Source organism: Anarrhichthys ocellatus, unplaced genomic scaffold (assembly GCF_004355925.1).
Source record: "Anarrhichthys ocellatus isolate YVR2014 unplaced genomic scaffold, GSC_Weel_1.0 scaffold9, whole genome shotgun sequence".
Classification (NCBI taxonomy): Eukaryota; Metazoa; Chordata; class Actinopteri; order Perciformes; family Anarhichadidae; genus Anarrhichthys; species Anarrhichthys ocellatus.
Window position 1 is genome coordinate 130,644 of NW_022280039.1, and position 27,473 is coordinate 158,116.

At 41.3% G+C, this 27,473-nt stretch overlaps 4 protein-coding genes and 1 non-coding gene across 7 annotated transcripts; 3 read left to right on the plus strand and 2 right to left on the minus strand.

Moving 5' to 3' along the window:
* Window positions 1-243: 243 nt before the first annotated feature.
* LOC116384391 (junction-mediating and -regulatory protein-like) lies at window positions 244-15,316 on the minus strand. Its single transcript, XM_031849000.1, has 10 exons — window positions 13,900-15,316; window positions 10,346-10,519; window positions 5,955-6,105; window positions 5,277-5,446; window positions 5,026-5,191; window positions 4,656-4,825; window positions 4,290-4,364; window positions 4,101-4,196; window positions 3,473-4,007; window positions 244-3,378 (listed from the first exon to the last, which is right to left on the minus strand). The coding sequence occupies exons 1-10, from the start codon at window positions 14,722-14,724 to the stop codon at window positions 3,071-3,073; spliced, it is 2,670 nt and encodes an 889-aa protein (XP_031704860.1). The 5' UTR covers window positions 14,725-15,316; the 3' UTR covers window positions 244-3,070.
* Window positions 7,490-7,561, plus strand: trnaq-cug (transfer RNA glutamine (anticodon CUG)). Its single transcript has one exon. It is a non-coding gene; the product is annotated as a tRNA-Gln (tRNA).
* Window positions 15,317-17,195: 1,879 nt separating the features above from the next.
* On the minus strand, window positions 17,196-20,769 carry LOC116384730 (betaine--homocysteine S-methyltransferase 1-like). Of its 3 annotated transcripts, none has more exons than XM_031849664.1 (8): window positions 20,566-20,769; window positions 19,968-20,090; window positions 19,758-19,870; window positions 19,461-19,652; window positions 19,239-19,386; window positions 18,953-19,135; window positions 17,614-17,842; window positions 17,196-17,416 (listed from the first exon to the last, which is right to left on the minus strand). In XM_031849664.1, exons 2-8 carry the CDS (start codon window positions 20,041-20,043, stop codon window positions 17,332-17,334), a joined length of 1,026 nt encoding a protein of 341 aa, XP_031705524.1. In that variant the 5' UTR covers window positions 20,044-20,090; window positions 20,566-20,769; the 3' UTR covers window positions 17,196-17,331. The 3 variants fall into 3 exon arrangements, with proteins under 3 accessions (XP_031705524.1, XP_031705523.1, XP_031705522.1); XM_031849663.1 differs by having other exon boundaries at window positions 19,968-20,100; XM_031849662.1 differs by lacking the exon at window positions 20,566-20,769 and having other exon boundaries at window positions 19,968-20,557.
* A 473-nt stretch (window positions 20,770-21,242) lies between these two features.
* On the plus strand, window positions 21,243-23,712 carry cenph (centromere protein H). Its single transcript, XM_031849666.1, has 10 exons — window positions 21,243-21,526; window positions 21,676-21,807; window positions 21,950-22,005; window positions 22,087-22,132; window positions 22,245-22,313; window positions 22,424-22,480; window positions 22,571-22,634; window positions 23,104-23,155; window positions 23,265-23,425; window positions 23,551-23,712. The coding sequence occupies exons 2-10, from the start codon at window positions 21,695-21,697 to the stop codon at window positions 23,641-23,643; spliced, it is 711 nt and encodes a 236-aa protein (XP_031705526.1). The 5' UTR covers window positions 21,243-21,526; window positions 21,676-21,694; the 3' UTR covers window positions 23,644-23,712.
* Window positions 23,713-23,839: 127 nt separating this feature from the next.
* dimt1l (DIM1 dimethyladenosine transferase 1-like (S. cerevisiae)) lies at window positions 23,840-27,231 on the plus strand. Its single transcript, XM_031849665.1, has 12 exons — window positions 23,840-23,982; window positions 24,671-24,744; window positions 24,869-24,955; window positions 25,262-25,323; window positions 25,413-25,506; window positions 25,596-25,645; window positions 25,741-25,864; window positions 25,988-26,080; window positions 26,189-26,253; window positions 26,341-26,404; window positions 26,521-26,627; window positions 26,745-27,231. The coding sequence occupies exons 1-12, from the start codon at window positions 23,925-23,927 to the stop codon at window positions 26,785-26,787; spliced, it is 921 nt and encodes a 306-aa protein (XP_031705525.1). The 5' UTR covers window positions 23,840-23,924; the 3' UTR covers window positions 26,788-27,231.
* Window positions 27,232-27,473: the final 242 nt, after the last annotated feature.

A 27,473-nucleotide genomic window follows, 5' to 3' on the forward strand; every position in this document is an offset into this window, starting at 1 on the left:
TTACCAAATGCTGGTGAAAAACAATCAGGAGACGCACCTGTTGGTGCTTCAGCCAAACTAAATCCTTTGTTGAATTCCAACAAAGACAGCCCTACCAGGCTGAGAACACACCTCTGTGAAATGAGAAATGCTATGTTTTATATTCAAATACAGAGACAGCAGAATTCAGTGTGTGCAAATTGCTTCTGTTCGTTGTTTTTTAAGAACTAAATTATTCAACAGTGAAACAGACGATCTCAAAATGTGCTTCACAGGGTTTTATTCAAATGCAGGGGCAAGGTTGTAAATGGAAAAAAAAGGTTTGAATAAATGAAAGTGGCAGGACTAAAGGCAAAAAGGTATTCTTGGAACAGTATGTGTATACACTACTGTGTAAAAACAACTGCAGCAATTAATAAGTCCATTGTTTTAGGCAATTGATCTGAAGTTATTATAACCCATTAACTTGTTTCATCCCTTTGCTTGTACTTCTCCATATTGATATTGCACTTCTCAAGTGTCTGACTGCCTTATTCAGACAGCGGGTCATATAGTCTGCCTGTGTGGATAACAGGTCTCCAGAGGAAATGTTCAGGAGCAAACGTATCACAAAAAGGTTTGGCTGGAAATGCTTTGGAAAGAAACAGGATTCAAACAAAGCAGTGGAATGCAATGTAAAATTACAGTTGGCTGACAATTATCTGTGTTAAGATTATTTATAGATAAAGATCGGTGTAAAACATAACAGTGTGTTTCTAACATTAGCCAGGTGATAGATAGTTGATTCATGGCCATGGTGTCACATTCTGAGCCCAGTTTCCCAAAATTGTGAGCACTTTGTTGGTCATTGTTTAGTGGAACAACGTAAACATTAGCGCTAACATCTTTTGGGAAACTCTGCCCTGATCAGTTATAGTGACATCAAGTCAGGTCTAAGTTTAGAGTCAGGTCAGGGTTAGATCTCTGACTCATGCTACATAATGAGGACACCATAGACGAACATATAGTGCTGACAGTGACAGGAGACATGTAAAAGTGCCTCAGGTTTGGTCTGCCAGGAAAACAATAAACTCTCTTTAGCACTGAGCTATTTTCAAGCTGAATAAATGTGACATATACGTCCATGCCTGCTCTTTCTACATGAGTGCCCGTTCATGATTAAACCGAGAACGTCTCAACACAATAACGAGAAAAAGCACAAATCTTTGCATCAAAGTGTTTTGAGACGGTGCATACCGGGGCTGTTTCAGACTCAGAGATGTGTTTATGAATTCACATCTTTTTGCTTCATGTTAACATGTATGCTAGCGTAAATTCCTCTGCTGATAAAACCTCTCCACAGGTCCTCTCATACTGTCCTTCCATCACACCTCTGTAGGTGCAGTTTCACATGTTCAATGCTTTTAAACAGACTCATCTACAGCAGATATGTTTCACCAGTGATTCAAAAAAAAAGTTGTTACTGTACAGATAAAGTGATTCAGAGTTTGTACTATGTACCATGAAAGTGCTGAAATACTTTCATGTAAGACTTATGGGTAGAGGCTGTGGACTCACTTTGCCACTAAAATGTTTCTGCACATGTTGGCCGTGAGTTTAATGTGTGAGTCCATGTGTGCATGAACATGTTTTCACTTCTAGCACTGTGAGTAACAGACCTCCTACTGTGTGCTTCTGTCCACTGAGTGCTGTGAAAGAAATTAGAAAATACGCAATAGAGGAGAGGAGAGGAGAGTAAGTGAACAAGATGGAAGCAGAAACCACATCCATCACGCCTGCCTGCTCCTCAGCCCACAGTGACTCCCTACAGCGCTGAGAGAATCTAGCCTCCCACAAACCATCCATCATTCAAACGAGAGTGAATAGTTTCACAGCTCTGCCGTGACTATCCCACATACGAAGTTTGGGAATCACCAACCAAGTCTGCCCACACTTTACCAAGATGACTGACACTAACCATGACCTCCACCCCGCTAAAGAACCTCTGCATCTCTGCAGGTGACCCTTCATCTATCTAATCCTCTCCTACTCTAGGTGGGCCAGCTTCTGCTCAGAGATGTTGTTGGTTTCGGCACCAAATGATAAGCCTACTGTGAATCTCCATATCTCCCACCAGCCTGGCCATATGTTGCGGTCGAACAGATGGGTTGATACATTTTTTCTCAGCCAGAGAGATGGTGAGAGTTGAGGTTGGTGAAGGTCGCAAGGAGACAAGAGCGGGGGAGGGGCACAAGTCTGGTGTGACGGAGTAAAGGATTTGCAGTCTTTGTGCAGAGTCAGGTTAGACAAGCAGTGGTCCTGTCGGACACTAACACACCCACATGTGACTGGACAAAACCAGCTGTGCAGCATACAGTAGTGTGGTTCAGTCATAGTACATTAGTAAAAAATAGAAGAGAGCTTCAGCAGAGGTGATTGTGTTATGGTTTAAAATCTGGACATTAAATCCACTTCAAATCTCAGTAGGATCTTCTATTTGTTTTTCAATCTCCCACATGACCCCAAGTTATCAATCATACCCATTACGTAGTTGGGTTACAGTTAAAGTTTTTCACTTTTATGCTCTGGAGCGAGTGGAAAAAAATCACACATCTCACACTCGGCACAAATAGCTTTTTGTATGAGGTTTTCAGTTTCACAAATAACTGTCAGTCGTAAATGTGTTGTGTGCCGTTTCTGAATGTTAATGTAGCCACAAAAGGCCAGTGCAGAGCTTTACAACATCACAATCTAAATACAGGAATAAAACCACAGTAACATACAGTAGAAATAAAAACACGAATGATATCTGTCATGATGGTGAATGTAGTGTGAAAAACAAATGGAACGGGTTGACCATAGCCTTTTGGAGCAGTTGGTGATATTCAGTATGACTCGGGCAATGGCATAGTCACTATGTGTGACTGGGCTGTGTATGCTAAAGTGAATAAGTAACTGTAAAGTGTAACGTGAATAAGTAACTGTGTGTGTGTGTGTGTGTGTGTGTACAGTACAATGCAGCACTTTACAGTACATTACAGTACAGTGTGTTCAGTGTTAGAGTGTGCAGCCATCTGTGTGTGTATTAGTTGTTGCTTCTGAGGGTTGAACCCTAGCTATCCCAGTCATGGGCGGCCAGCCCGTCGTCGTCTGAGTCAGAATCTGGTGAGGCCTCCTTTATGCGGCGCAGCGCCTCATGGATGCTCCTGGTCAGAGGGTCGGTGGAGGCCGGGAGCTCTCCATTGTCCTTTCTCTCGTTCCTGGGGACGCGCCTCAGTTTGACCCCCTTTCTGATCTGAGCCAGGATGCTATTGGGGTCATCGTCGTCCGTGGAAGGAAGCAGAGACCGCTGGTCGACCTTCTTCAGGTGGAAGGTGCCTCTCTTCAGGGAGGCTAGCACCTCGTCCATGGGCGAGCTCACTGCATACAGGAAGAGAAGAGGGAGACAAACTGTGATGAGCTACTGTAACTTGCTAATCTAAGAGCCTACTATGGTACTAAATGGTTCCAGTACCTCTTCTGCTGTCGGAGTCAAACTCTGGAGTCTTCCTCAGCTTTTTACGGGCACTCAACAGTTGGCTGCTGTCAAAGAAGCGAGGCATAAATGGACCAAGTGGGCAGAGGGAGAGTTCTTCTGCTGCATTCTTCCCCTCAACCTTCTGCCCATGCCGGGCTGGGCTCCCAGAAGGCAAAAGCTCTTCCTTAATTGGCAGGGGAGGTGGAGGGGGAGGTGGAGGAGGAGGGGACATGGGGGATGCCAGTAGTGAGGACAGGGAGCAGGGAGAGCAGGAGGAGTCTACAGGACTGGGCACAGGCAGAGGAGGAAGGGATGCTGTGAGGACTGTGACAGGCTGAGTGGTGAGTGTGGAGCTGGGGTCCGTCTGCACACTGGTACTGAGACACAGCGGGTGACCGCGCGCTTGGACACAGTCCACATGCTCCTCCCTCTCACTCAAACTACTCATTCCCATGCTCCTTCCACGCTCTCTTCTTCTGGTGTGGGCCACGCGTAGTCGAATGGACTTCAGAATCACCTGACCTGGGTACCGCTAGATAAAGACACAGCGAGACAGGGAAGTCGATCAGTGAGAAAAAAATTAAAAGTGTTATATTGATATTTACGAAAATAGGAGGGCACATACCTGCTTGAAAGTGCGTAGTCTGTCTAGAGTTCTCTGCCTCTCCTGACTAACTCTGCTATTCTTCTTTTCCTCGTCTTCCTCTTCTTCATTTTTCAGCTGACAAATGTAGAGGTTTAGAGGAGAATGTTACTGACAATGCTTTACAGTAGTCATGTTATTAAATAAAAATGAACCATCTACATGTAAGACCTGGTGGGATATGGAGTCCTTCTGGATGGTTTGACGTGTCTGCTGCTTCTGACTATGGTTAGATACACAGATCTCCTGCAATAAGAATGGAGGAAAGAAAACGTCAACACACTCATCGACACAGCATCATACATACTGACAACTCCAATTCAAATGCATATTTTTAGCTGTTTCTTGATGCAATATGTTTTTTTGCGATATAGCAGGGGTCAAGGGTCACGTCTGCTCAGATATGAAGCCCAATCAAACAAAATGCAGACTACACACTCCATTCCACATTTTCAATAGTATGCACCAACAGTGTGTAGAATACTGGATATACTTCGGGAATGCAAAAAAGTGTGAATGTGAATGAAGTGCACACACCCTTTTGTTCCTCAGATAGGAGCGCTTGGCAGTGATGCGCCCCCTTCTCGCCTCCAGCTGACGACCGCTGACCTGAAGTCTGCGCAGCTCTTCTCTCTCTGCAGTATTGTCCTCTTTTATATCATCTGCACTTTCGAAGGTGTCATAGTACACCACCTCATCTTGAAACTCTGAAACACACATTTATAAATATAAAGACTTGTGTGGATACACAAGTACAGGTCTCTCATGTGTTTGACAGACACTAGCCATAAAGTATTCATTCAGACTGTCTTGTAGCAGGTTCTTGCACTTTCAACAGAACAGAATCATTTGTGAAATGTAGTGTCTTGTCAGGACTCAAAGTAGCGTGTGAATTCAACCCAAATACCTGACATCTGTCTGCGAATGCTGTCTAGTTGAGCGGTGAGGAGCAGCTCTTCACACTGCAGTATCTCAGCCTGGATGTCGTACAGTTGGAGCTGGCGCTCATAGTACTGTGTCTCCATGTGGTCTAAGAGGGCCATGGCATCTTTACTGCTACACAGACTCTGCATCTGGAGGGGACGGGACAAAAAACTCAACCCAAAAAAAACCTGTGTGTTTGTGTGTTTTGTACGGTGTTGAGTGTTACTACCACACCTCCTCTCGAAGTGTGCGTTTCCTCTGCTCCAGACAGATCTCCCTGGCTCTCTGGAGCTGCAGTGTTTCTTTGGCGACAGAGTAGCGGAGTCTCTCCATGCGCTCCACCGCTGCTGTCCATGAGGATTTACCAAACTTACGCTGGTCCACCTTCATACGCTCATACACCCCTACACACACACACACACAAACAGAAAAGGCAATGGCCAGTGACTGCGTGAAACTTCCACACAGTTAAAAGTGACGCTTCATGACAGTAATGTAGAGGGAGACATCTATTGGCCACATTTGGACATAGCACCTTCTTTCACTTGAAATCACTCACTTACCTGATTTTTTATCTAATAAGTGTCAGATCATAAATGGACCAATCAGTTGTGGGGAAAAAGTGAGATAAGCAGGGGCACAGTGTGGAGTAACTCTGCACAGAGACAATCCGCTGGCAGAGTTGTTTGATCAATAGGTTGTCCTTGTTTCCTCCTGTCCCTGTCAAACCATGGCTGTCTGCACTTCCTCATTAGTACTAAATCACATTAGCCCTGGTGTTCACAACCACACACAGGTCAATAGTAGGCCAATGCTTCCACTGTGTGTGTGCGCTGTGTGTGATTATTCAAAGTCAGTCCTCTGCTGATGTATTGACTTGACATTGGCAGTGACAGTGATGGCATACTGTACCTTTCTGGGCTCTGGCAGTGATCTCAAAGTATTTTATAGTAAACTCCTGGATGTTGAGGACGGCCTCTTGAGCTTTCTTCTGCCAGTCAAAGTCCTCTTTTTTTAGAGCTTCAATCCTCCTTGGGCCCAAGTAGTCATTCTCCATGGAAATCTGTTTAGAGAAGATGAACAAGGCTACGCACGACAAGCCTCAGTGAAGGAGTATGGAAAAGATTTATCTTGTGAAAAAATAAAGATCAAGAAATATAAATTATACACACTAACAATATGTACAGCCTGTGTTATATATATTAATGCGGATATTAAAACATGGATGTGGATGTGGAGATAGTGGTATACAATTTTTTTAATTTGAGGTGACAGTACAGCCAATGCCTGTTAGAGGCACATTCATAAAATTCCACACCCAAGAGATACACTGCTTCATTTGAGATTCAGAGGTGGTTCAGAGCCGAATGTGGCAGGAGTAAATGGGCTTAACAAAAAAGGAGAAAACAAACAGTGATAGATATGTGAATACTCAGGAGTCATTAGGTGGTGGGTTACATGACAGTAGAGTCAATCGCCCCTTCACATGTTGTATAGAAAGATTGTCTGACTTAAATGGCTTCACGCTATGAGGAACCTGGATCTCAATGGTTACACCAGAGAAGGTAGGCCTGGAGAGGGAGCCACACTCCCGTATATGGAAGCATTATGCAGTACTTTTATCATTCAAACCGTCATTCAGACACCAGTACAAACACCATTTTGTCATACAAACCATTTTTCAACTAACTTATAAAAGCACAACCACCATTTAGATGGAACATAGGAGATTGATATTGCAAATAATTGAAAGTTGAAGGTTACAGGGCTGCATCCCTGTCTGACCCTGAGTAACTTCGCTGCACCTCAGCTCACCCTGCACTACTCAGCAGTGCAGCAGTATCATTTACCACTGCGATTTTCTGCTGTCAGGTTGCCAGTGCTCATTCCTGCGGTTTTGAATTTATTTCTGCATTGCTGTACAAAGTTTAATTTTAGACCTGTTAGCTTGGAATCTGATGATTTGCGTTACTGTAGCGCTCCAAAAACATGCTACCTCAATTATAAGTGTGGGATTCATGATTGCTGTCAAAGATATATTCAATATTTATCATATTTTCTTTGTTAATCTTATAGTTTGTTGTCAGCATTTCATCTTGTTGTATGACAGAGCAGAATCCTCTTTCTTTGTATTCAATGGCCCTCTTAATTTGTCAATTGAAAATTACTGTTTTACAGCTCACACCATTTCGCTGTCGTCTTTTCTTTCTCCCTCCCCATATCACATCACATTTTTTTTATTAAAACTATTTATTGTACTTATAGTTTGAAAAGCATTATGATATAACACACCTCCGTACAGCGAGAGAAAAGAAAACCCCACAACTATGGGATTTCAGATGAAGAGCAACAGAAAGCCATGCTGCCCCTAAACTGCGGGTACTACAAGTTATGCCTAGACCCGGAAGTATCAATATAATTGTCCACGCCCCTCTGCGTCAATATGTGGTTCTATGGTGTAATGGTTAGCACTCTGGACTCTGAATCCAGCGATCCGAGTTCAAATCTCGGTAGGACCTGACATTTTACAATTTGTCTTCTTTGCGTTGAAGTTTCTAAATTATACAACAATAAGAGGTGGACATTGTATGACATCATAGAACAATATTCTTAGCTTAGAAATAGACAATGACAGTCATTAACTAAACATCTTGTTCCTATAGAGAGGAAACACACTCAAGCTAAATAATATATATATAAAATATATATATATATATATGTTCCTAATATATATATATATATATATATATATATACATAAATTAAATTTTGTATATATACACATGATCTAATAAGAATTTATACCAATGTAGTGGTAAGTAACAAACAATAAACAGTACTTTTTCCTGAAAAGAATTTTCTTTTTTACTTACATAAAATAATTAGGCAAAACACATATAGGCTGTTCATATATATATATATATATATATATATATATATATATATATATATATACAGTATATAATTGAGTTCAGTTACACAAAATAAGAATCTGATTCTCTCCAAATCAAACAAATGTTATGAGTTGGACTATAGTTCCCATTGCCATTTGATTGATAACACACCTCTTTCATTTAGTCCTGATGATATTGTATCAGAAATTAAATTTAGGAAGGTATTAAAAAAGTTGTCATTACAAAGTGATGGAAATAAACATTTGTCACAAATTATCCTAAATATGATTTTTTTGGGGGGGCAGGGACAATCTGCCTTATTGGCCTTTCCTTTAATACTTAATATTAATTTAATTATTTACCTCTTTTGTTACAAGATTTCACTTATATTGATAAATGACATAACACCCTGTTTACACTCACAATGTGTCTCACCTTCCAAGTAAAACTGGAATTAGGAACATTTATTCAGCCCCTCCTCTCTAACTCTGCCTTCCATCTCTCAATGTCTGCTGCAGGCCTGCTGATGTCAGTGTACCCGCACAGCATCATCCTGCAGTAAACCTATAGGACCACACACAACATGACTTATTCATGTGAGACTGTGGGGAACTGGAGATCCATGGGGCTCCATTCCAGCTCACAGTATGTCACTCAACCCCCAACGGCAGCAGCACACAACTGTTTCAGACAGTGCGGTTTAAGGCCAACTACGAAGCCCCTTCAGACAAACACACACACACACACTAACACACACACACACACGAGATGGTCAAATTAATTCATAACAAATCTCTTAGTTTCTTATAAAAAATGTTTCAGAATCAATCAGCAGCTAAATGCCAGCTTGCCGGGTTTAAACTAGCTGTGGCTATGTTAAGCCCTAGCCCTAAAATAAAAACGACTAAAATAACTTATCCAAAATGAATCAGTAATGGTCTCTTCGAATGGTAAGAAGCCATGGAATATAAATCCACTGTAAGTAAGATTATCTCTATTACTATTGCAAAGCAAATAGAGATGCATTATATGAAAATATAAGATTTTTATGCTCGATTAGTAAATAATCTAAATTCCAAAGGCAATATCGTCATTAAAACCAAGGTCCCATGGATAATGATGCACTGGATGTTTTCAACTACTCTTTACTACAACTTGTCCCAAAAACATAATTAATGTACCATCATTTAACAGCCGGAGCTCTCTACAGGGCAAGTCAGCCTAACTTGATAAAGGTAGCTCCTCCTGCAGACGGACGGAGTTTACCTTCAGGGCCTTCTGCCATAAATCTCCTTAGATTTAGGCAACAAACCTACTTGGTTAGGTTTAGGAAAAAATAAGTTGTTTGTTGATTAAACCCTTTCTGACAAGAAATGTGCACTCCTCTCTGAGACGCACTGCGAATTCCCATTGGCCCAAGCCTCACTGTGGAACTGTAAGTAATCACAATCTGCCGTTATTGACAAAAAATAACACGATATTTGGTTAAATCTTTTGGCAAGAACATAGATTTACGTCAGTGTGCTTCATTCCTCCGTTATTAGCTGACGTTGTGTGTTTCGACTCATGGAGCGTTTAGGTGACTCAGAGAGCTCGGAGTTTCCAGCGATGCCGAGCATGTTATTGTAGACTGACGAGAAAAGTGTCCCGGATCTTTTGAACACAAGAATATAAGTGTGTGTGTGTGTGTGTGTGTGTGCTGTATATATATGTCAATATGCTTCTTTATTGATGGATGTTATATAATGTGATACTGAAGTATTTTCATTATGAGTCAGTGAGCTAAATATAAATGAGCCAACAGCACTGCAATAATTATTTCCTCTTTCCACCCATCCATTCACCAGCCTCCATCTTCTCTTTGCAATAAGACACATAAGACACATCTCATCACCCTCCCACTGCTTCACTGGCCATTATACATCTAATCACAATATACAAGAGCATTCATATTTCACAATACATCATAGTCAAACATGCACAGAGCAAACTCTATTTTAAGAGACATGTGAATTTCCTGTGGCGATCCATTGTGTTTTATGACTGTTCCATGTTGGTGCCTGTAGATAAATACATCACTAAATCTAGGCCTGCCTGCATAGTTGCCAGCTTCCTAGAAAAAATAATGCATTCAAATTATTGGGTCAAACTACCATAAACATTACAAACATTAACTTTTTAGTTATATTGCTCATCTTGTCACCAATAGTACACACCATTTGTCACTTCTGAAATAAGCTGGCCATCTGTGTGTGAGAACTGAGTTGCTTGGTTGTATGCCACAGAAGTTTCGGCTAATTACTGGGCCCACGGATTTGGGCCCAAACCGAGACAAATCCCCCAAAAATATGAAGAATAGAAAGGACGCCTCACCCTCTTCTGTGCAGTTTTATCTGGTAGAAATTGTTACCTTGATCTGCTGTCTGCGTAGCATTGCCAGTTCCCTCATGTCTCTGAAGGGCTGCAGCAGGTACTGGTATAGCTGTGTGGAGGCCTCCAGCAGTCCTCCACAGGTCTCATCTTCCTCCTTATACAGCTCCAACAGCTCCACCATGCTGTCCATGGTCTTGTGCTTCTCCAGCAGCTGCATTACATGCACACACAGGAAGGTAATTGTATCATTGTCAACAAACAACTTTCAGAATATCAGAACAGATAAATTACAATCTCTGTAATGTAAGGCCTTGTTAATAAGGCATCCATTGTTATCCACATTGAATGTAGTGTGAAACAAACAAACAAACATTAAGATAGTTGGAAGCACCTTGATTAATAATATGATGTATATTTTTTCAAGTGTCTGTTACGTACAAATCAGAAAAATGTAGTTGAGCAGAAGGCCAACATCTGTGTTATCAACCCCTCACAAGCATGCAAAAGCCAGAAGAACATTCTTCAATACATCTTTTAGTGTCCGTCGGCAGTGAATGTAAACTTGCTGTGAGAGTAAGAGGATCCTTTGTGAAGCTGTAAATAATAGGAGTATATACTGTGTGAGTGCAGTCTCATGGCTGAGAGAGCAGAGTCCTTGCTGCTGCTGGGAATAAGATCAATACACACACATTTTTGCCGGAGTGAACAATCCTGCAGGCTACCAGCAAGCACTGAAATAGCCATTAACTCAAATGGAGAGGGAGGATCAATAGGCCAGTGTGTGTGTGTGTGTGTGTGTGTGTGTGTATATTTACAATCCTACAACACAACAAACAGCGACTGTGTTTGAATAAGCTCCTGTACAGTAAGTACATTTGCCATGTTAGAGAGCTGAATATGATGAGTAACTCTTCCTCCATTTTCAGAATGAATACACCTTCAAATAAACTTAACATCCCATTCAGTGACTGACACTTATTGAAGCAAATTAGTTTGGGCTGCTTTTTCTCAGGAAGGGCAGCATTAATTTCCTGCCTCTGGTTTTCTGTCTTTTTGTTTTGGGTGTGTGTGTTTCTGTGGGTGTACAACGGACTGGGGGTGATTCGTTTATGCTGCTCACAGCCTCTTTTCACTGCAAAAGGAAACGCTTTCATCACTATACATGGATGTAGTCTCTTGACTCTTTCTTACTTTTGCAAAGACAGTTAACATACAAGCAGATTTAAAACGTATTATACTGTGACCTTGCTGTACTGCTGGAGTCATGTTCGGTGTAAGCGTAAAATAGAGTAAGTATTTTTACTTTACTCACATATTTTTTTGATAATTGTGATAAATAAATACAAAGTCGATGTACCCTCCGCTATAATCCAACCTACATTTATTTTAAAGCACATTTATAAACATTTGACCAAAGTGCTGTACAATCAGAACATAGCTACACAAATGACATGTTTAAAAGACAAAAGACCGTAGTATAGAATGGAAGCTCTCATAGTAAGTTAAAAGCCAGAGAATGAAAATGTCTTTTAAGACCGGATTTACAAACAGGCAGTGTCATGGCCAGCCTAACACGCAGAGGCAACTCCTTCCTGAGTTCAGGGTCTACAGCTGCAAAGGCCCGGTCTCCTCTGTGCTTCGACCTCGATCGAGGGACAACAAGGAGCAACTGGTCAGCCGACCTGAGAGACCTTGGTCAGCAGTGACGCCGTGATGCTAATAATGCAAACTCCTCCATTAATGCTCTTTCTCACCTGATCTCTCAGAGGACTTCTTGCACTCTCTGGCTCCATAAGTCAAGGCGGCATCAATCGAGCCCCATTGGTTGGTAGAACTATGTGAGAGCCAGTGAGTATCAATAGAATGTCTGTTTATAATAAGAGCAGTGAATCAATCAGCTGTTGCTGATGTGTAAAAGGAGCAGGCCTTGTGTGTATATGGTATGGTGTCTGGATTATGTCTGTCATGTCAAAGCAGTGCTATTGTTTGATTATATTTTAAGTGTTTCACAGAAATGTTTATTAATATTATAACTTCAAGACATATTTTATAACAATTCATAAAATGCATGTAGAACTAATATTCACTACCACAGATCGTCAAAAATCTGCCTTTTTTTACACACATCATAAGTATTATAGTATGTATGTATTCTTGTTTTTTTTGTTTTTGTACTGAATGCTGTTGAATAAATATGTTATTTTAAAAATATTATAGCAATAACAAATCTATCAGTATTTATGACAATTATATACATAGATTTGTTGAAAAATTATTGTCCATTTCTGCAATTAACAGTACAAGAACAAAAGAGACATCGGCTATATAACATCCTATATTACAGTAAGTGACTCAATATCATCACAAATTTAAATATAGTGTGTTACTTGAGTCTTTATTTATAAATAACCACTAAAACCGACGATACTCTGAATAATAAGGACACTACAGCTAGATGTTGACAGTGGGTCTTGGTGGCATCCCGCCCTGTTTGTGACTGGCTCATCCTGCTGAGATATATGCTTTATCAAATGTGCTTTCAAAAAGTACCACCCCACCTCCGTTAAAGAGCAGGACACACATGTTTCCCTGAGCTTTCCTTTATAATCATATGTGACTGTCCCCCACGCAGTGAATGAGACCGGTTTAGGCAGCAACCTGTGAGCAGCAGTGCTGTCACATTGAATGCGCATTACATCAACAGGTTCATTCTAAAAGGAATGAAGTGCTTGATGTGTGTGTGTGAGGGTGTGTGTGTGTGTGTGTGTGTGTGTGTGAGTGTGTGTGTGTGTCTGTTTACGCACTTGACTCTCAGCTGTGTAAGCAGCAGGCAGCAGCCATGCTGAGAGTTTAATATTCCTCAGAGAACTTACTTTAGTTACAACCTAATTTGACAAATTCTTCCTTTCTCTAACTGACGATCCAGTTAATTGGTCTGTCCACTGAATTACCAAGATAATTATTTTATAATGAAAACATAATGGAGACAGTATCCCTGTCAGCTGTCTCATCTGTGTGCAATAGTTTACGGTCTTGTCTGTATATTTTTGTCTCTTCTTCGCTGATAGAGGTTAGATTGTGGTGTTGCAGCCATTCATTTTTATAATTTATTATGTGACATGCATTTACTGGATAGTCCACATAGTAAGACAATGTGTGTGTGAAGAAATAATATATATCATATTAGTCTAAGATTATTCATCTTATTAACATTTCCCAAATAAGAAAATATATAATGAATGCTTAAAATACAATTATTTTAGTGATTGGGGTAAGTTAACATCCTCAACACAGTTATAGTTTACCCCTCTTCTCTATGCTGCATTGGTTTGTTTTCAATTGGTTGAAATATATTAAGTATGTGTACCTGTCTACCTCAAATGAATGGTGCATCACACGTCCACAAAACCATTTTGGTACTGCAAAGTCTAAAGCAGCCCAGTTGGTCTGGTCAGCACATCAGAGACTGTGGTCAGGTCACACAGACTGTGTGATTGTGAGTTACATAGAAATATAAAGCACAGACTATGTTCATAGAAGCTGATAAAGTCATGGAGATACACGGGGGGGTTGTCACTAAAACTCACTCACCTCCTGCAGGTGTTTTGTTGCACGGTTGAGCGCCTCTTCGTAGCCGGACTGCCTCAGCTCGCTCAGGCTCTCATAGTACTCATCTGGGTCGTCGTTTTCCGTGAACAGAACCTGCGAAAGGATCTTCCATCCGCACGTATCGAGCACGTGGCCGAGGTACATCTGTAAACTGTAGCAAAGCTCATCCATTTCGGTCTCGGGTACTTCCGCCTGGCCGAACAGCACCGTCCACATACCGGCTGGTTCCTCCGGAAACACCGGGAGACAGGGCTCCAGGTCCGAGTTCACCGAGCACAGCTGCTGGTGAATCGACCGGAGGTCCTGGAAGGAGAAGAGTCCGGCCCAGCTGCAGTCCTCCCTGCTCAGAAAGTCCATTTCCTCCAGGTCCAAGCTATCCAGTGAGGGGGACAAGAGGTCCTCTCTTAGTGATCTCAGCACCTCGTTATCAGGACTAATGGGAGATGCTGCAGATTTAGTCACAGTTTGAATTTTGACAGCACTTGATTTTGTTGCTGTCACGGACTTCTTAGGGCTGCATCCTTTAACCACAGCCTCCTTGGCTCCTTTGCTAGGGCTCTTAGATACTTTATCTCTGACGGGACTTTCGGGCCATTTTGTTTGGTCCACATCCCGACCAGTCGGTAGTGTTTCCCTACCAAAGCTTCTCCTCTGCACCGTCCTGTTGTGACACGTAATGGCAAATTTACCCTCCACTTCATTCCAGGCGACGATAAAAACAAATTTATGCCTTTCCCTCTCCTCAAACGCATTTGGTCGGACGGCCACCCATCCCGACTCCACACTATCCTCCATCGTGAAGGACATGTCTGCGATGGAATAAAAGCAATAACACTGCTCGCGCCGACAAAAACCCTCCTTTGGCACTGTTTGAGAGCCGGATACAGTGAAATGTTATGTGTTTATTGTGATAAAACAGCGTTTAACAAACACTGTTTTCTCTCCGATATTTTGCCTGAAGGGTTATCCTCCTTCGCTCAAGCGGATGAATTTGGAGCAGTGCGGTGTCATTTTACATCCTCTGGCCCACTGGATGTCTGCCTATCCCAACCTCCTGCAACCATACAAGACTCAACTCTGACACATAACATGCGACTGTTTGTTTACCAGGTCAGCTGTGTTCCGTTATTCTCGGTCTCTCGGCTCCAGACCTCTCTTCTCATCTCAAAGTAACCATCCCCACAACAGCTGCGTACATTGTTCAAATACAGCAAGCTGAGGCATGAAAACGCGTGACAAGGATATTTGTTTTTATATTGATATCTTCTGAAAGGTTAGCATCGTCTCCAAACTCATAACATCACCATGTTTTCTTCATCGTTTGCCCAAGAAGCCCACAGACGCAAAATAATAACGTTGGCTTCACGTGCTGTAAGAAATATCGGAATTTACAGGCAGAAAAAAAACCAAGCTACGTTTTTTACAGTTTTACCAGCCTTCACCATATTGTTGCTATTACCATAACCCGTTTAATAAACCGTAGTATTATTAGATAAATTGAAAATAAATTACAGTTGAGGTGCAGTTTGTAAAATACTTCTAAGAGCAGATTGAGTTCGTGAGTCCGAGGAGCATTTGAAGGCAACATTAGTATCTCAAGTTCAGCAGGGCACGTAGAGACGTGCTGACGTTAAGCAGTAAGGGATGCTTTGCAGAGTAGCTGCAGCATTGAAAACAATATGCATTCATATAAAGCTTTCAGAAAGTAATCGTATTAATACAATGCATATATATATATAAAGCCAAAAGTTTATGAATGACGGATTTAATTATCGAATTACATAGTAGGCCTACCATGAGCGATGTGATGGCGTTAACTCACGTGCATTCATCTCATTAAAAATGTCTACTGCTGAAGGCCATGAAGTATATAAACCAGTTTACCAGTCATTATAAAGGTTAATGCATTATTGACAAGATGTAGTCTAAAAACAACTGTTTACAAAAATAGATGAATACACAAAAATAAAAGAAATCCTGAAACAAATATAATAAAAATGCTGCTCAAATGTGACATTTAAATTGTAAAGTATCCACAGAAAGATGTCTCAAGCCATCTGGTAAAATTAGGTGTGGGAGAGAGCAGTTGAGTTTTTATTGTTTCCACATATTGACTGTTTCAGAGGTCAGAAATGGCAAATTGTATTTCCCTTTAATGGTCACAGCCTTGAAACAGATGAAAGTCAATCTCTCACCAGGGTGCATCACTTACAATGACGCTATGGTAAATGCTTAATGGGTTCCAACATAGTTTGAATCTGCTTTGATGAGCCACTGATTACAAGTAGGCCTAGCCTACTTTCACGAGCCACATTTAATTCACAATTAGACTACACTTTTTTTCTATTTAGCATATAATTCATCTCATTTGGCAACTTTTAAAAGCCAAATGAAGAGCATATGACTCTCAAAAGTTAAAGTGACTTTGATATGGTCTTGGTTTTGTGTATTAGCACCCTCGACTTTGAATCCAGCATTCCAAGTTTAAATCTCAGTTAAACCTCCTGCTTTTGAGGCTGTGTGGCTTACACATGTTAGTTCATACCGAACCATAAATTCACTATTTAAACCCATTTTCAGTATGAATGCGCCGCAACAAATGTAGAGTAATTGAAATACATCAGTAAAGCTTCCTACTTATATGTATTTGAATAAAACAGGTAAATAATTTAAGGAATGCATAAGTACCAGTGAATGAATAACCTAGAAGGGCAATATGCTCCAAAAATGTGATGGGTTCTTCCTTGGCCCATGCTCCATCCTTCCACCAGGTGTCATGAAAAGAGGGCCAGTACTTTTTTTCCTTAATGGTGCTGACAAACAGACAAACAACTTGACAAACTCAATCGAAAGGATGACCACGACCTTTGGACTCTGAATTCAGCTATTCGAATTCTTCTAATCTCGGTGAACTCGAGGGTGAGGACGCAGTGGTAAATGAACAATTTTTATTATTACTATGGCTGAATCAGGGTAAAGGTCAGGCAAGGGTCTCCTTACTTAACCTGACTTGATTCAGTGTTATATAACTCACAGGCTTGTAATGAGTAACATGTGAAATGAGCCGCGTGTGAGGCACAGAGTGAGAGAGAAGAGACTCCGGCCTGTAAAACAAATCAACATTGTTAGAAATATTGCAGATCTTTGTTTTTATTAACATGAAAAATCTCGCAATCCATCAACATAAGCTTGTGAGGATGTCTCACAAATAATAAATGCAGTGATTAGCAAAAATACAAGCTTTGTTTTTATGTAAAATATATTAATTTCAGTGATAGTTCACAGTTATGAGATTTTTTTAATCTGGTCAGTCATATGGAATACAGCATAGTCCGATTTTACTACACAGAATATTGCAATAGAGAAACAGGCTTGTGGTAAAATGTATTTTATTCCTGCTATTGATGAGCCTTATTATTCATCAGCTGGTGTGGCCATGGAAGGGCATTTGGGACGTCCAGAAGCAGGTAAAAGCTTTTCCCAGTATTCCCGACGAGACCTATAAGACAAATTTTGGTATCAGTTGTAAATCAACAGCTGTGCAGTGCAGAAACAAACACTTTCCACAGTTATCCTGTTTCTCATTTGTTATATCATTTGTTTGTGTAAATGTCACGTCTTACTATACTGGTGGCTGTCTTTTGTAAAAACAAAGACAAATCAAAAAAAAGCAGCAATTGTTCTGTTCGGTCTTACCTGGCTCTGACCCAGGGTTTAGTGTGCATCTCCAGGGCAGCTCCCCAGAGTCCATGCTTCTCTGAAGCTGGTGGGAGGACTCCTGTCTCTGCAGCCATCTCTTCTGCTATAGCTCTGATATGGTAGGGCTCAAATCCACAGCAGCCACCAATGTAGCGAATTCCAGCATTGTAAGCCTCTCTGGCATATTGATGGATGTCCCAGCGGGTCATTGCTCTGGTCTCCAATGCTGAGAGGAGAATAAAATATTTATATCCGAGTGTTTTTATATATTGATGCTCTCATCAAACTGCTATGGGGAGTTAAAAAAAGGTAGCAACACATGAGCTCTACACTTATTCAGCTTATACCTAAATATACAAAAATACAGTTTATAAAATACCAGTTAAGTGCTCAAAGAGTGATCAAAGGATGTGCTGCTCAGCTGTGCGGGGTCTTTCAGTACATCTTCAACCTGAGCCAAACACCCTCAGTGACTACAGACCAGTGGCTTTGACTTCCCATGTCATGAAGTCACTGGAGAGGCTGGTCCTGAAGCACCACCGTTCATTACTGGAGCCATCTCTGGACTCTGCAGTTTGCCTACCAGCCCCACATTGGAGTGGAAGATGCCATCATCTTTCTGCTGCACAGAGCTTATACTCACATGGAAGAGGCAGGCTTTTAACACCATAAGACCGGGACCGGCCCTGCTCAGGACTAAGCTACTGGACATGAATGTGGCTGCTTCACGAGTGGCCTGGTTCAGCAACTACCTTACAGGTCGGCCAAGGTTTGTGAGGCTGCAGAGCAATATGTCCAACAAGATAGTGAGCAGTACGGGGGCACCTCAGGGAACTGTGCTGTTCTGGGAGTGGAACTGGAGTCTGTGTCAGAGAGGAGGATGCTGAGGGAAGTACTCAGTATTCTGGACAATGCCTCTCATCCCCTGAATGCCAGACCGAAGTCATTTCAGAGCACCTTAAGCCGTAGACTGAGATCACCGATGTGCACCACAGAATGTCACGGGAAGTCTTTATTTAAAGGTAATCTAAGTAGTCATTGTTTATATTAAGTAAAGTGAAAAACATAATCAATAAATCTATCCGAGACCTACAAACGTAAAACTAATGTTCACTTTACTAATGACCACTTAGAGTAATTTGTAATCACATTATATATAACAGTGATTGTGATACAAAAATATAATGAATTACAACTATGATCCATGCAAAATAAATGTCAGTAGGTGACCATTATGAATATTAATCAGTGGTTATAACTATATGGATAATGTCGTTATTGATACTATGAGATGTCTTTTCTTTATTCTGCACAAAAGTATTATTCAAATACTGACCGAAGGGGTACTCAGGTAGGCTGGTGTATCCACCGAAGTTGCACTCAGGTGTGTGAAAGCCCAGTGGCTGGACCATGAGATGAGCTTTGAGACCCGCGTTCTCTAATCCTGCTTTCATCAACTTCACGGTACGAACACACGTCAGAGGATCCAAATGGCAATTTACTCCAACAATGTCAGCTCCTGCACATGAACACATACACAAAGAACATATTCAGATAGTACACCAAAAACATGATTTCATTATTGCCAACTTGAAGTACCACATCACAGAGGGCCAGTTTACCGGCTTTGACCAGTCTGACAGCACACTCTCCAGGTGGGACTCCTTGCATGTCTCCTTGAGGGGAGATGCACAGTGTTGCACCCACTGGTTTACCGCTGGTCTTCAGCACCTCCACTGCCCACACTGCCTCTTCCACATGATCAACAAACTGCGGGAGTGATAAACACTGAACTTAAGCACATTATCAACTGTTGTAGTTATTCCTCTTAGTGCGGCTCATACCTCCACTATAAAGAAATCAATGTCCTTCTTGAGGAAGTCGTCCATCTGTTTCTTAAAGATGGCCTTGACTTCAGTCTCACTGTGGCTCTTCACATAACAGGGAGTCTTGGACACACACCCAGCGACCAATGCATCACCCTCATTGGCTACCTTCCTGGCCAGGTCACAAGCTGCCTCATTGATCTGAGCCCCCTGGATCACACAAGAGCAGAGTGGACTATCAGACTGACGTGAGAATAATTTACATCAGGTACAGGGCAAACAGGATAAAGTTGTTATTAGATTCCTCCCACTGACGGTAATGTTGGTGACATTGCCGCTGATCTCCAGTTTATCCTCACTGCAGTAGAAGGTGAATGTCTGAAGCACATTGGCTCCTGCTCTCAGGAACTCCCTGTGCAGCTGCCGCACTGACAGACGGACATAGAAAAAGGGGCTTTTATGAAAAACACTGTATGCAAATAAACGCGAGTCCACTCGTGCCATGTCAATGTGTAAGTAACATACCTGCTTCAGGATGTTCAACAGCTGCCTCAGGTGTCCAGTGTCCAGCCTTCACATAGCCACGTCGCTCTAGCTGCATCACATAACCTCCATCACCTACAACCACCTCCCCAGCATTTAGTCGCTCTAAGATACCCTGAATGCAAACGCACACACACACACACACACACACACACACACACACGTTATATACTGTGATCAAGTGATCAATAACTCGGTATGACATACCTCCGGGTCATGCCAGCTGCACACTGCCTAATTGAAATTATTTTTTGTCTCCTGGTCAGTTAAGCCCTAATCAAATCAAATGATCACAGAGTAAACAGTAAAAGTCTGATACAGTCTATTATTCTCGAGTCTATTATTAAACACTGTGCACGAGGCTATCCTTATTTATGTTTGAATAACAAGTCTAGTAGATTGGAGAAGAACTCACACACTATTCAGAACTGACATGTCAGAGCTCCTTGTTAACTTGGAGGCAGTCAACGATGTATGGATTGATTAATTAACTGCACTAAGGAAAGCATTCTAAGACACGTAGGTGACAACGTTAAAAATGCATGCGACAGACAGGTCTGGGCCAAAACGTGACTCATACCCTTCTCTTCTGGCTCTCCATCGTCGGCAAAAGTCTAGGTACAGTCTTCCGTAACACGCTTGAGCGTGCTGATATCAGTCGTCTCTAGTCTCAATCACTGAAATAATATCTCACAAGACTGAGGAAGCCATGTTAAACCTATTGACCCGGCGCTGCAGTGAGCTGCTGCAGCAACGAGAACAGCATTCACGCCACTCCGCGAGGCGAGGCGGATCATATCAAATGATTATTATTAATTATTAATTGTAGATTATTGTCTTGTTTGAGATGTTTGCCTCACCTGTTAATAATGAGAGTATTCGCATATTCATATTATTACATTATTAGTATTAATAGTTATAAACTTATGAATATGTTTTTAATCACTGAGAATGTCATACATATTTTTTATTTCATTCAGGTTTGGACATTGCACTGTATAATAAATAACTAGTTAATCTAGCTTTAATCTAGACTCTGTTGACCTTACAAAACAGTCTTAAATAGTCTTTATCTCGCTATGCAAGTAGGTTAATAATTATCAAATAAGGCAGTCAAAAACATTAGCGGCTCCATTTTATTTTTCCACGTCAACAAACATCTCGCCTCCAGGGGCGCTGCTTAATTTAAGGGGACCCGAAATCTGACGTCACTTCCTGGCGGGGATTTCGCTCTGAAAATGGATGTAAACAAAACCAGTGAACGATGTGTACGTCCATGCGATAACTGTGAAACAATTGATAAGTGTAACGTCAGTGTCTTTTGGTAAACAATGCTTCGCATGTGACAGCTGCTTAAAGCATTTGTGAAGTTATTGTTAAAGTTGTAATCCAACGTAACGTAACGGTAACTAAGTGTAACGTCAGAAAGGAGGAGGTACTTTCTGAATAACGTTAACGTTAGTCGGTAGGACTGGGAGAACAACGTACCGCTGTCTTTATTTAATTTGATTTACTTATAACGTTAACCTCAATCAGAGAAGGTAAGATATCTCTTTAAACTTTGGATATTAAGCTCATTTTGTAGCACATGAGTAGCAATTCATTCTTTCGGGTCAACAATACTAAAATGGTGAAGCTCCTTGGATCAACCCAGGTGATGTGACATGTCTGAGTTGATTTGTCCCGACAGGCACCGCCACTGTGTTGTGATGGACCCATCTGAGAACCTGGACCACCCGGTGGAGGCTGTGGCTCTGAATTATGGTCCTGCTCCTGACGGCTCCACCGGACAGAAAGACACCCCGCCTGCAGACATGCTGAGGTTCTCTATCTATTATTGATGAATCACACCTGTGTTTAAATGCTCCATCCACTTGGATCAAACACCCATGACAGCATGTTACCGCTTGTCATAAGACAGTGATTAGAATCTTATTTTAAATTGTGGAAATTACTGTTTTCAGAATAAAACAACAGATGTCCAACCAGTGCTTTGAGATGGCAGTACAGCTACAAGCGGGTATATAACTGGCATTTCTCCCATCATATTGAAGTGTCAGTAAGTACACAAACAAAGCATTAATATTGTTTCCTGTTACAGGAAAGAGTAAGAGACCCTGCAGCACATCTGAAGCTGAGAGAGAATTGTGAGTATTCATAATTATCCTATTGATGTTGATTTGGAATTTTGACCAACTGTGAGATTAGAGTCAATTTAAAGTTGTGTACTGTTAACATGTATTTTTATTAATATTACAGGTCAGATTATGTTAATGAGCTGGAAAGAGTCAAGACAATTAGTTTTAACAGCACGTTGACACTGCACAGGTAAACCGATGACTAATCCTTTTTGATGAGTGATTTTTCCACAATAAAATGTGTATAGAAGTATAATAACTAACCTTTGACCAACCATTGATTGAATGGGTGTCTTTCAGAATGCAGATGTGGCACGCTATCGGAGAAAAACTGAAACAGAATGATTCAGAGTCCGTGTAAGTCAATTCACAACATATTGACACAACTAACCAACATATATTTTTGATTATTTTGATAATTGGGTCATACACTTGTGTTTTTATCAGTGCCCTGAAAGCTGTGAATGATCGCTGCATGGCTCTTTGTTCACAAATAAAACAACTTCAGCAAGTAAGCAGCCTCATTATCCTGTGTGTGTGTGCGTGTGTGTGTGTGTGTGTGTGTGTATGTATATATATATATATATATATATATATAATGTTTGTCTGCAGTTACATTACCATATTTAAAACAATTGTAAATATTGAATGGTTTTATAACTGCTTTGACATCAGAGGAAGTGGCACTCTGTTTATGCTGTTATGCCCCTCTTTATGACCTTATTATACAAGACAGTTTAGGATTTATTCTGGGAGTAGAGTGATGGTCTTAAGGTTTTGATGCTAGACGGTCAACAGAATTTCCTGGTACCAGAAACTGAATAAAACAATACACTCAAGTAAACTCAACAGAGGCAAATATATTTACTTATCTTTATTCATCTAAATGAAGATTGACCTCAATGTACGTTTTTCTACATCAATAGTGTTCTGAGAAATGGAGATAATTCATTCTGAACCGGATTCCCTTTTGTTAACAGGAGTCAAGAGATGTTCAAGATGAAATCACAGAAATACAGAAGAAGAGGCTCGGTACGTTATGTGGTTCATCACGGAAAAGTACAATTAGATGTTGATTTAGTTTTTCCACGGTCCAGTTTGCTGACATTTTTTTTGTGTGTGTGTGTGTGTGTGTGTGTAGAGATGAAGCGGCTCGCACATGAGAAAATGAAGGAGATGGATGAGTTGATGTCTAAGACGGGGAACCCAGATACAGGGAAGTACAAAGCTGTGTTGGAGAAAGGCCAGGCCAACCTGGAGAAATACAAAAAGATGACCGTCATGACACAGAACGTCCTCAGGGTAAATGAACTGAACAGGAATTAAGTTCAAATTAAATAGAATGTCTGTCAGTACAATGTTTGGAAGTGGTTGATGCCTACAGGGACATTTGCAGGTAGTGTATTAATGTCGGTGTTTGTCTTCAGGGCATCCTCCTGGCCTGTAAAGTCAACTGGCTCGATGATCCCAAACTACGAGACATCGCAATGACGCTGGAGGAAATTCCCATTTCTGACTAGAGAATGAATCATTTACTGCATATGTGTGTCTGTATTATATTGTCAAATAAATAATCAATAAAATTGCTAGAACCAGTACTGTAATATCATCAATAAAATAAAAAAGAAGCTATGTAGATGACGTCCAGCTGCCACTAGAGGGCGAAACAGGAAGCAGGAGAGATTCTAAACCTTCTGCACATCCTGTCAGCGAAGAAGAAGAACGGGAGGCTGCACGTGTTTACTGCGGACAGACAAATTTGGATTTCTGAATCTTCAGCTGGAATAAAAATCAAGTCAAAATGCCTAAAGTCAGGGCGGAGAAGAAAAGCAGGCAGCACCAAGAGGTCAAAAACCAAGGTAGATGTCCACGAAGAAGAAGTTAGCATTAGCATGATAGCAAACATCTCACTGTCAGCTGGGCTTTAAAGTTCGTCAACATGTCGCTGCTAACGTCACACATATCGAGCAGTTTTGTGTCAAAGACCAACACTAATCCCAACTGTGGCCGTCACATCAATCTCCTGTGTTAACGTTAAACATTTGTTTACGTGAGTTTAACGTTTATTAATAGCAAATAGAAAAAAGACGTTATTTAACCAGGATCCACTCACCCTCTCATGCACATACATGCACCGTAAAGGTTACTGCTGAACTGTTGAGATGATCGGGGTTATTTCGGCAAACAGTGTCCACCAAATAATCAGTTAATGTCAAACATACTGCCAATCAAGTGCCGGGTTATGGGTATTACTAATGGGTATTAGTTTGATCCTGAATTGTAGATTAAATATCAGCTCTATATAGATACCAAATCATGGTTTTTGAAATAACAATGGTATTAGTTCACTCATTGAACAGTATTACAATGAAACAAAATACAAAAACAACTGTTCTCGTTGCAGGGTTCACGCTCTACACAGATGCTGATTCCTGGGACAAAACATTGAGAGACTTAGAGTTGCATCTACTTATTTTACCATGAACTGCTTTACTCGTTAACATCACACAAACTCAGCTCAAAGTGCCCCAATCCCGTCTGTTGCAGGGATCATGTTCAACACCGGCATCGGTCAGCACATCCTGAAGAACCCATTGGTTGTCAATGGGATCATTGAGAAGGTACGCTGGACCAGTTCACTGCACAGATCATCTGTGACACCTGCACACACATCCTGTCAGCAACTGTACTCAGACGATCATTATGCACAGTGTTCCTAAACCATGGCGGTGGTTATGTTTTCAGGCTGCCCTGAGGCCGACGGACGTGGTCCTGGAGGTGGGACCCGGTACTGGTAACATGACCGTGAAGTTGTTAGAAAAAGCCAAGAAGGTGAGAGCTCATCAGAGACATGTGAACGTGTCAAAGGTGGCTCTGATTGAACAATCTCTTAGCCACATTATCTAAAGCTGCAGTTTGCATGTTGCTTGATCAGTATTCACAATCTGCTTATTAGCTTCATATACAGTCAAATGTATTCAAATTCTTGCAAAGTTGAACGTGCTTCTAACTGACCTTTTTAACAGTTTTGTCCAGCTCACATTTGTCCTTCACCTCTTCTGTTGTGATCCGTGTTTCCTCCGCAGTGATACAATCGTTGTCACTGTTCAGTCGTAACAGAAATTGCTCTTTCGGCAGGTGGTGGCTTGTGAGTTGGACGGCAGATTAGTGGCTGAACTTCAGAAAAGAGTACAGTGCACGTGAGTGGAGACGGTAGCACTCAAAGTATCTGCAATTAAATACAAAGTGAATACACGATCTAATCAAAGGACCTTGTGTTTCCCAACAGACCCATGCAGGCCAAACTTCAAATATTAGTTGGAGATGTACTAAAGGCAGATCTGCCTTTCTTTGACGTGTGTGTGGCTAATTTACCTTACCAGGTAAAGACATGTTTCCTCCACACGGCTCACGGTTGTTTCAGTGTCGTTCAATACATTTATCTCAAACTTGACTTTTCCTAATTTGGCAGATTTCGTCGCCATTTGTCTTCAAGCTCCTGCTGCATCGACCTTTCTTCAGGTGAGAATCGAACGGGCGCCCACTGAGAGTGTTAACTGTGTTCTTTGTACGTCCACGTCGGGTATTTAACTCTTCTGTGTTTTACTTTTGCTCAGGTGTGCCGTGTTGATGTTCCAGAGAGAGTTTGCCATGCGACTTGTCGCCCCACCTGGAGACAAGCTGTACTGCCGACTGTCCATCAACACTCAACTACTGGCTCGTGTCGACCATCTCATGAAGGTCAGTGTGGCTTCTCTTATGTTTGTCTAACAGCGACTCTCTAGGAAACAGAAACATCATGACGGTGATTGTCCAGGTGTTGCAGCCACTGTGTCTCAGTGTCGATGTTTTCCCCTCCATCAGGTGGGGAAGAATAATTTCCGTCCTCCTCCAAAAGTGGAGTCAAGTGTCGTCCGGATAGAACCGAAGAATCCTCCTCCTCCAGTTAACTTCCAGGTGAGGTTTGACTCTGTTAATAGTTGCAATATGTTGTGACAATGCGAAAGTTTAAACAGGAGGTAAATTGTAGATGTATACCGTTGTGTTTTCTTTTCTCCTGAAAAGGAGTGGGATGGCCTGGTCAGAATAGCCTTTGTAAGGAAAAACAAAACCCTCAATGCAGCTTTCAAGTGAGTCCACACTGCCACACTGATCCAAGTCTGTTCTGTGTGTGGGGGGGGAAAAACAGACGATCTTATTGGTTTTATAATTTCCAGGTCCACTGCGGTAGAACAGCTGCTGGAAAAGAACTACAGAATTCACTGCTCTGTGAACAATGTGGTGAGTCACAGTGTAGTTCTTTTGGTCGTGTCTGACTCTCGAGTGTTTTGAGACTGCACTTTTAAGATCGCTCCTCAGCAAGTTTGAGTCTAAAGGCTTGTGCTCTAACTTGACAGGAAGTGCCAGCAGACTTCAGCATCACCAAGAAGATAGAGAGCGTTCTGGAGGAGGTTGAATTCAGTGTGAAGAGAGCCCGGTCCATGGACATCGATGACTTCATGGTGTAAGTTGAACATCTACTACTTAGTTATTTTAAACCCTTTTTTTTTCCCAAATAATCTACTAAAATAAATATCTGTTTTTACCAGTTTTAATTGCGAGTGTTTTTTTTCATCCTCAGGCTGCTTCATGCATTCAACTCTGCAGGGATCCACTTCTGTTAAAGGGCAGAGCGATGGAGAACAGTGCTGTGCCTGGCATGTCCTGTCTTTATGATGATGGGGGGGGGGGGGGTGTTAGTGGTCAGACGAGTGGAAGGAAATGGATCGTCTGACTTATCTTTTGTCCTCTGGAGCTTTGTTGAAATAGTTGGAAGAAATGTACAAAGAGTAATGGAAGACACATTTAAAGAGCTCATATTGAGTGTGTATTTTACCCTGATGAGTATAGATGTCCCTGAGCATGCACGGGCAGCTTTTGGCAAATGAAATCTTAAAAGCCCTCTTGGTTGTGCCTGCCAGTGTGTCTGCATTCATCATTCATTGACAAATGATCTGTAATGGGGAATTATTCTAAGATCAAAGCAATCTACAGTTAATGTCTGACCTTGTGATAATGCTAGATTTTTTAAAAGTGTCTCCTTAAAAAATAAATTCAAATTGTGCAGACATTTTGTTTCTGTGTAACTCTTTTCTTGTTCTGTGTGAACACCGTCTGACTAAATGGTACTGCAATCTAAGGCTTCAACTATTGGTTAATTAGGCTGACACTGAAATCCACATCCACAAGTTGGCGCTGTTACATGTCCATCATCTGCCATCAGTGTGTGAATGTGTGTGAGAGGAGGAATGTTTTCTTGTACTGTTAAAGCACCGGTGTCTATTTACCTTCGCTATAAAATAATAGTTTT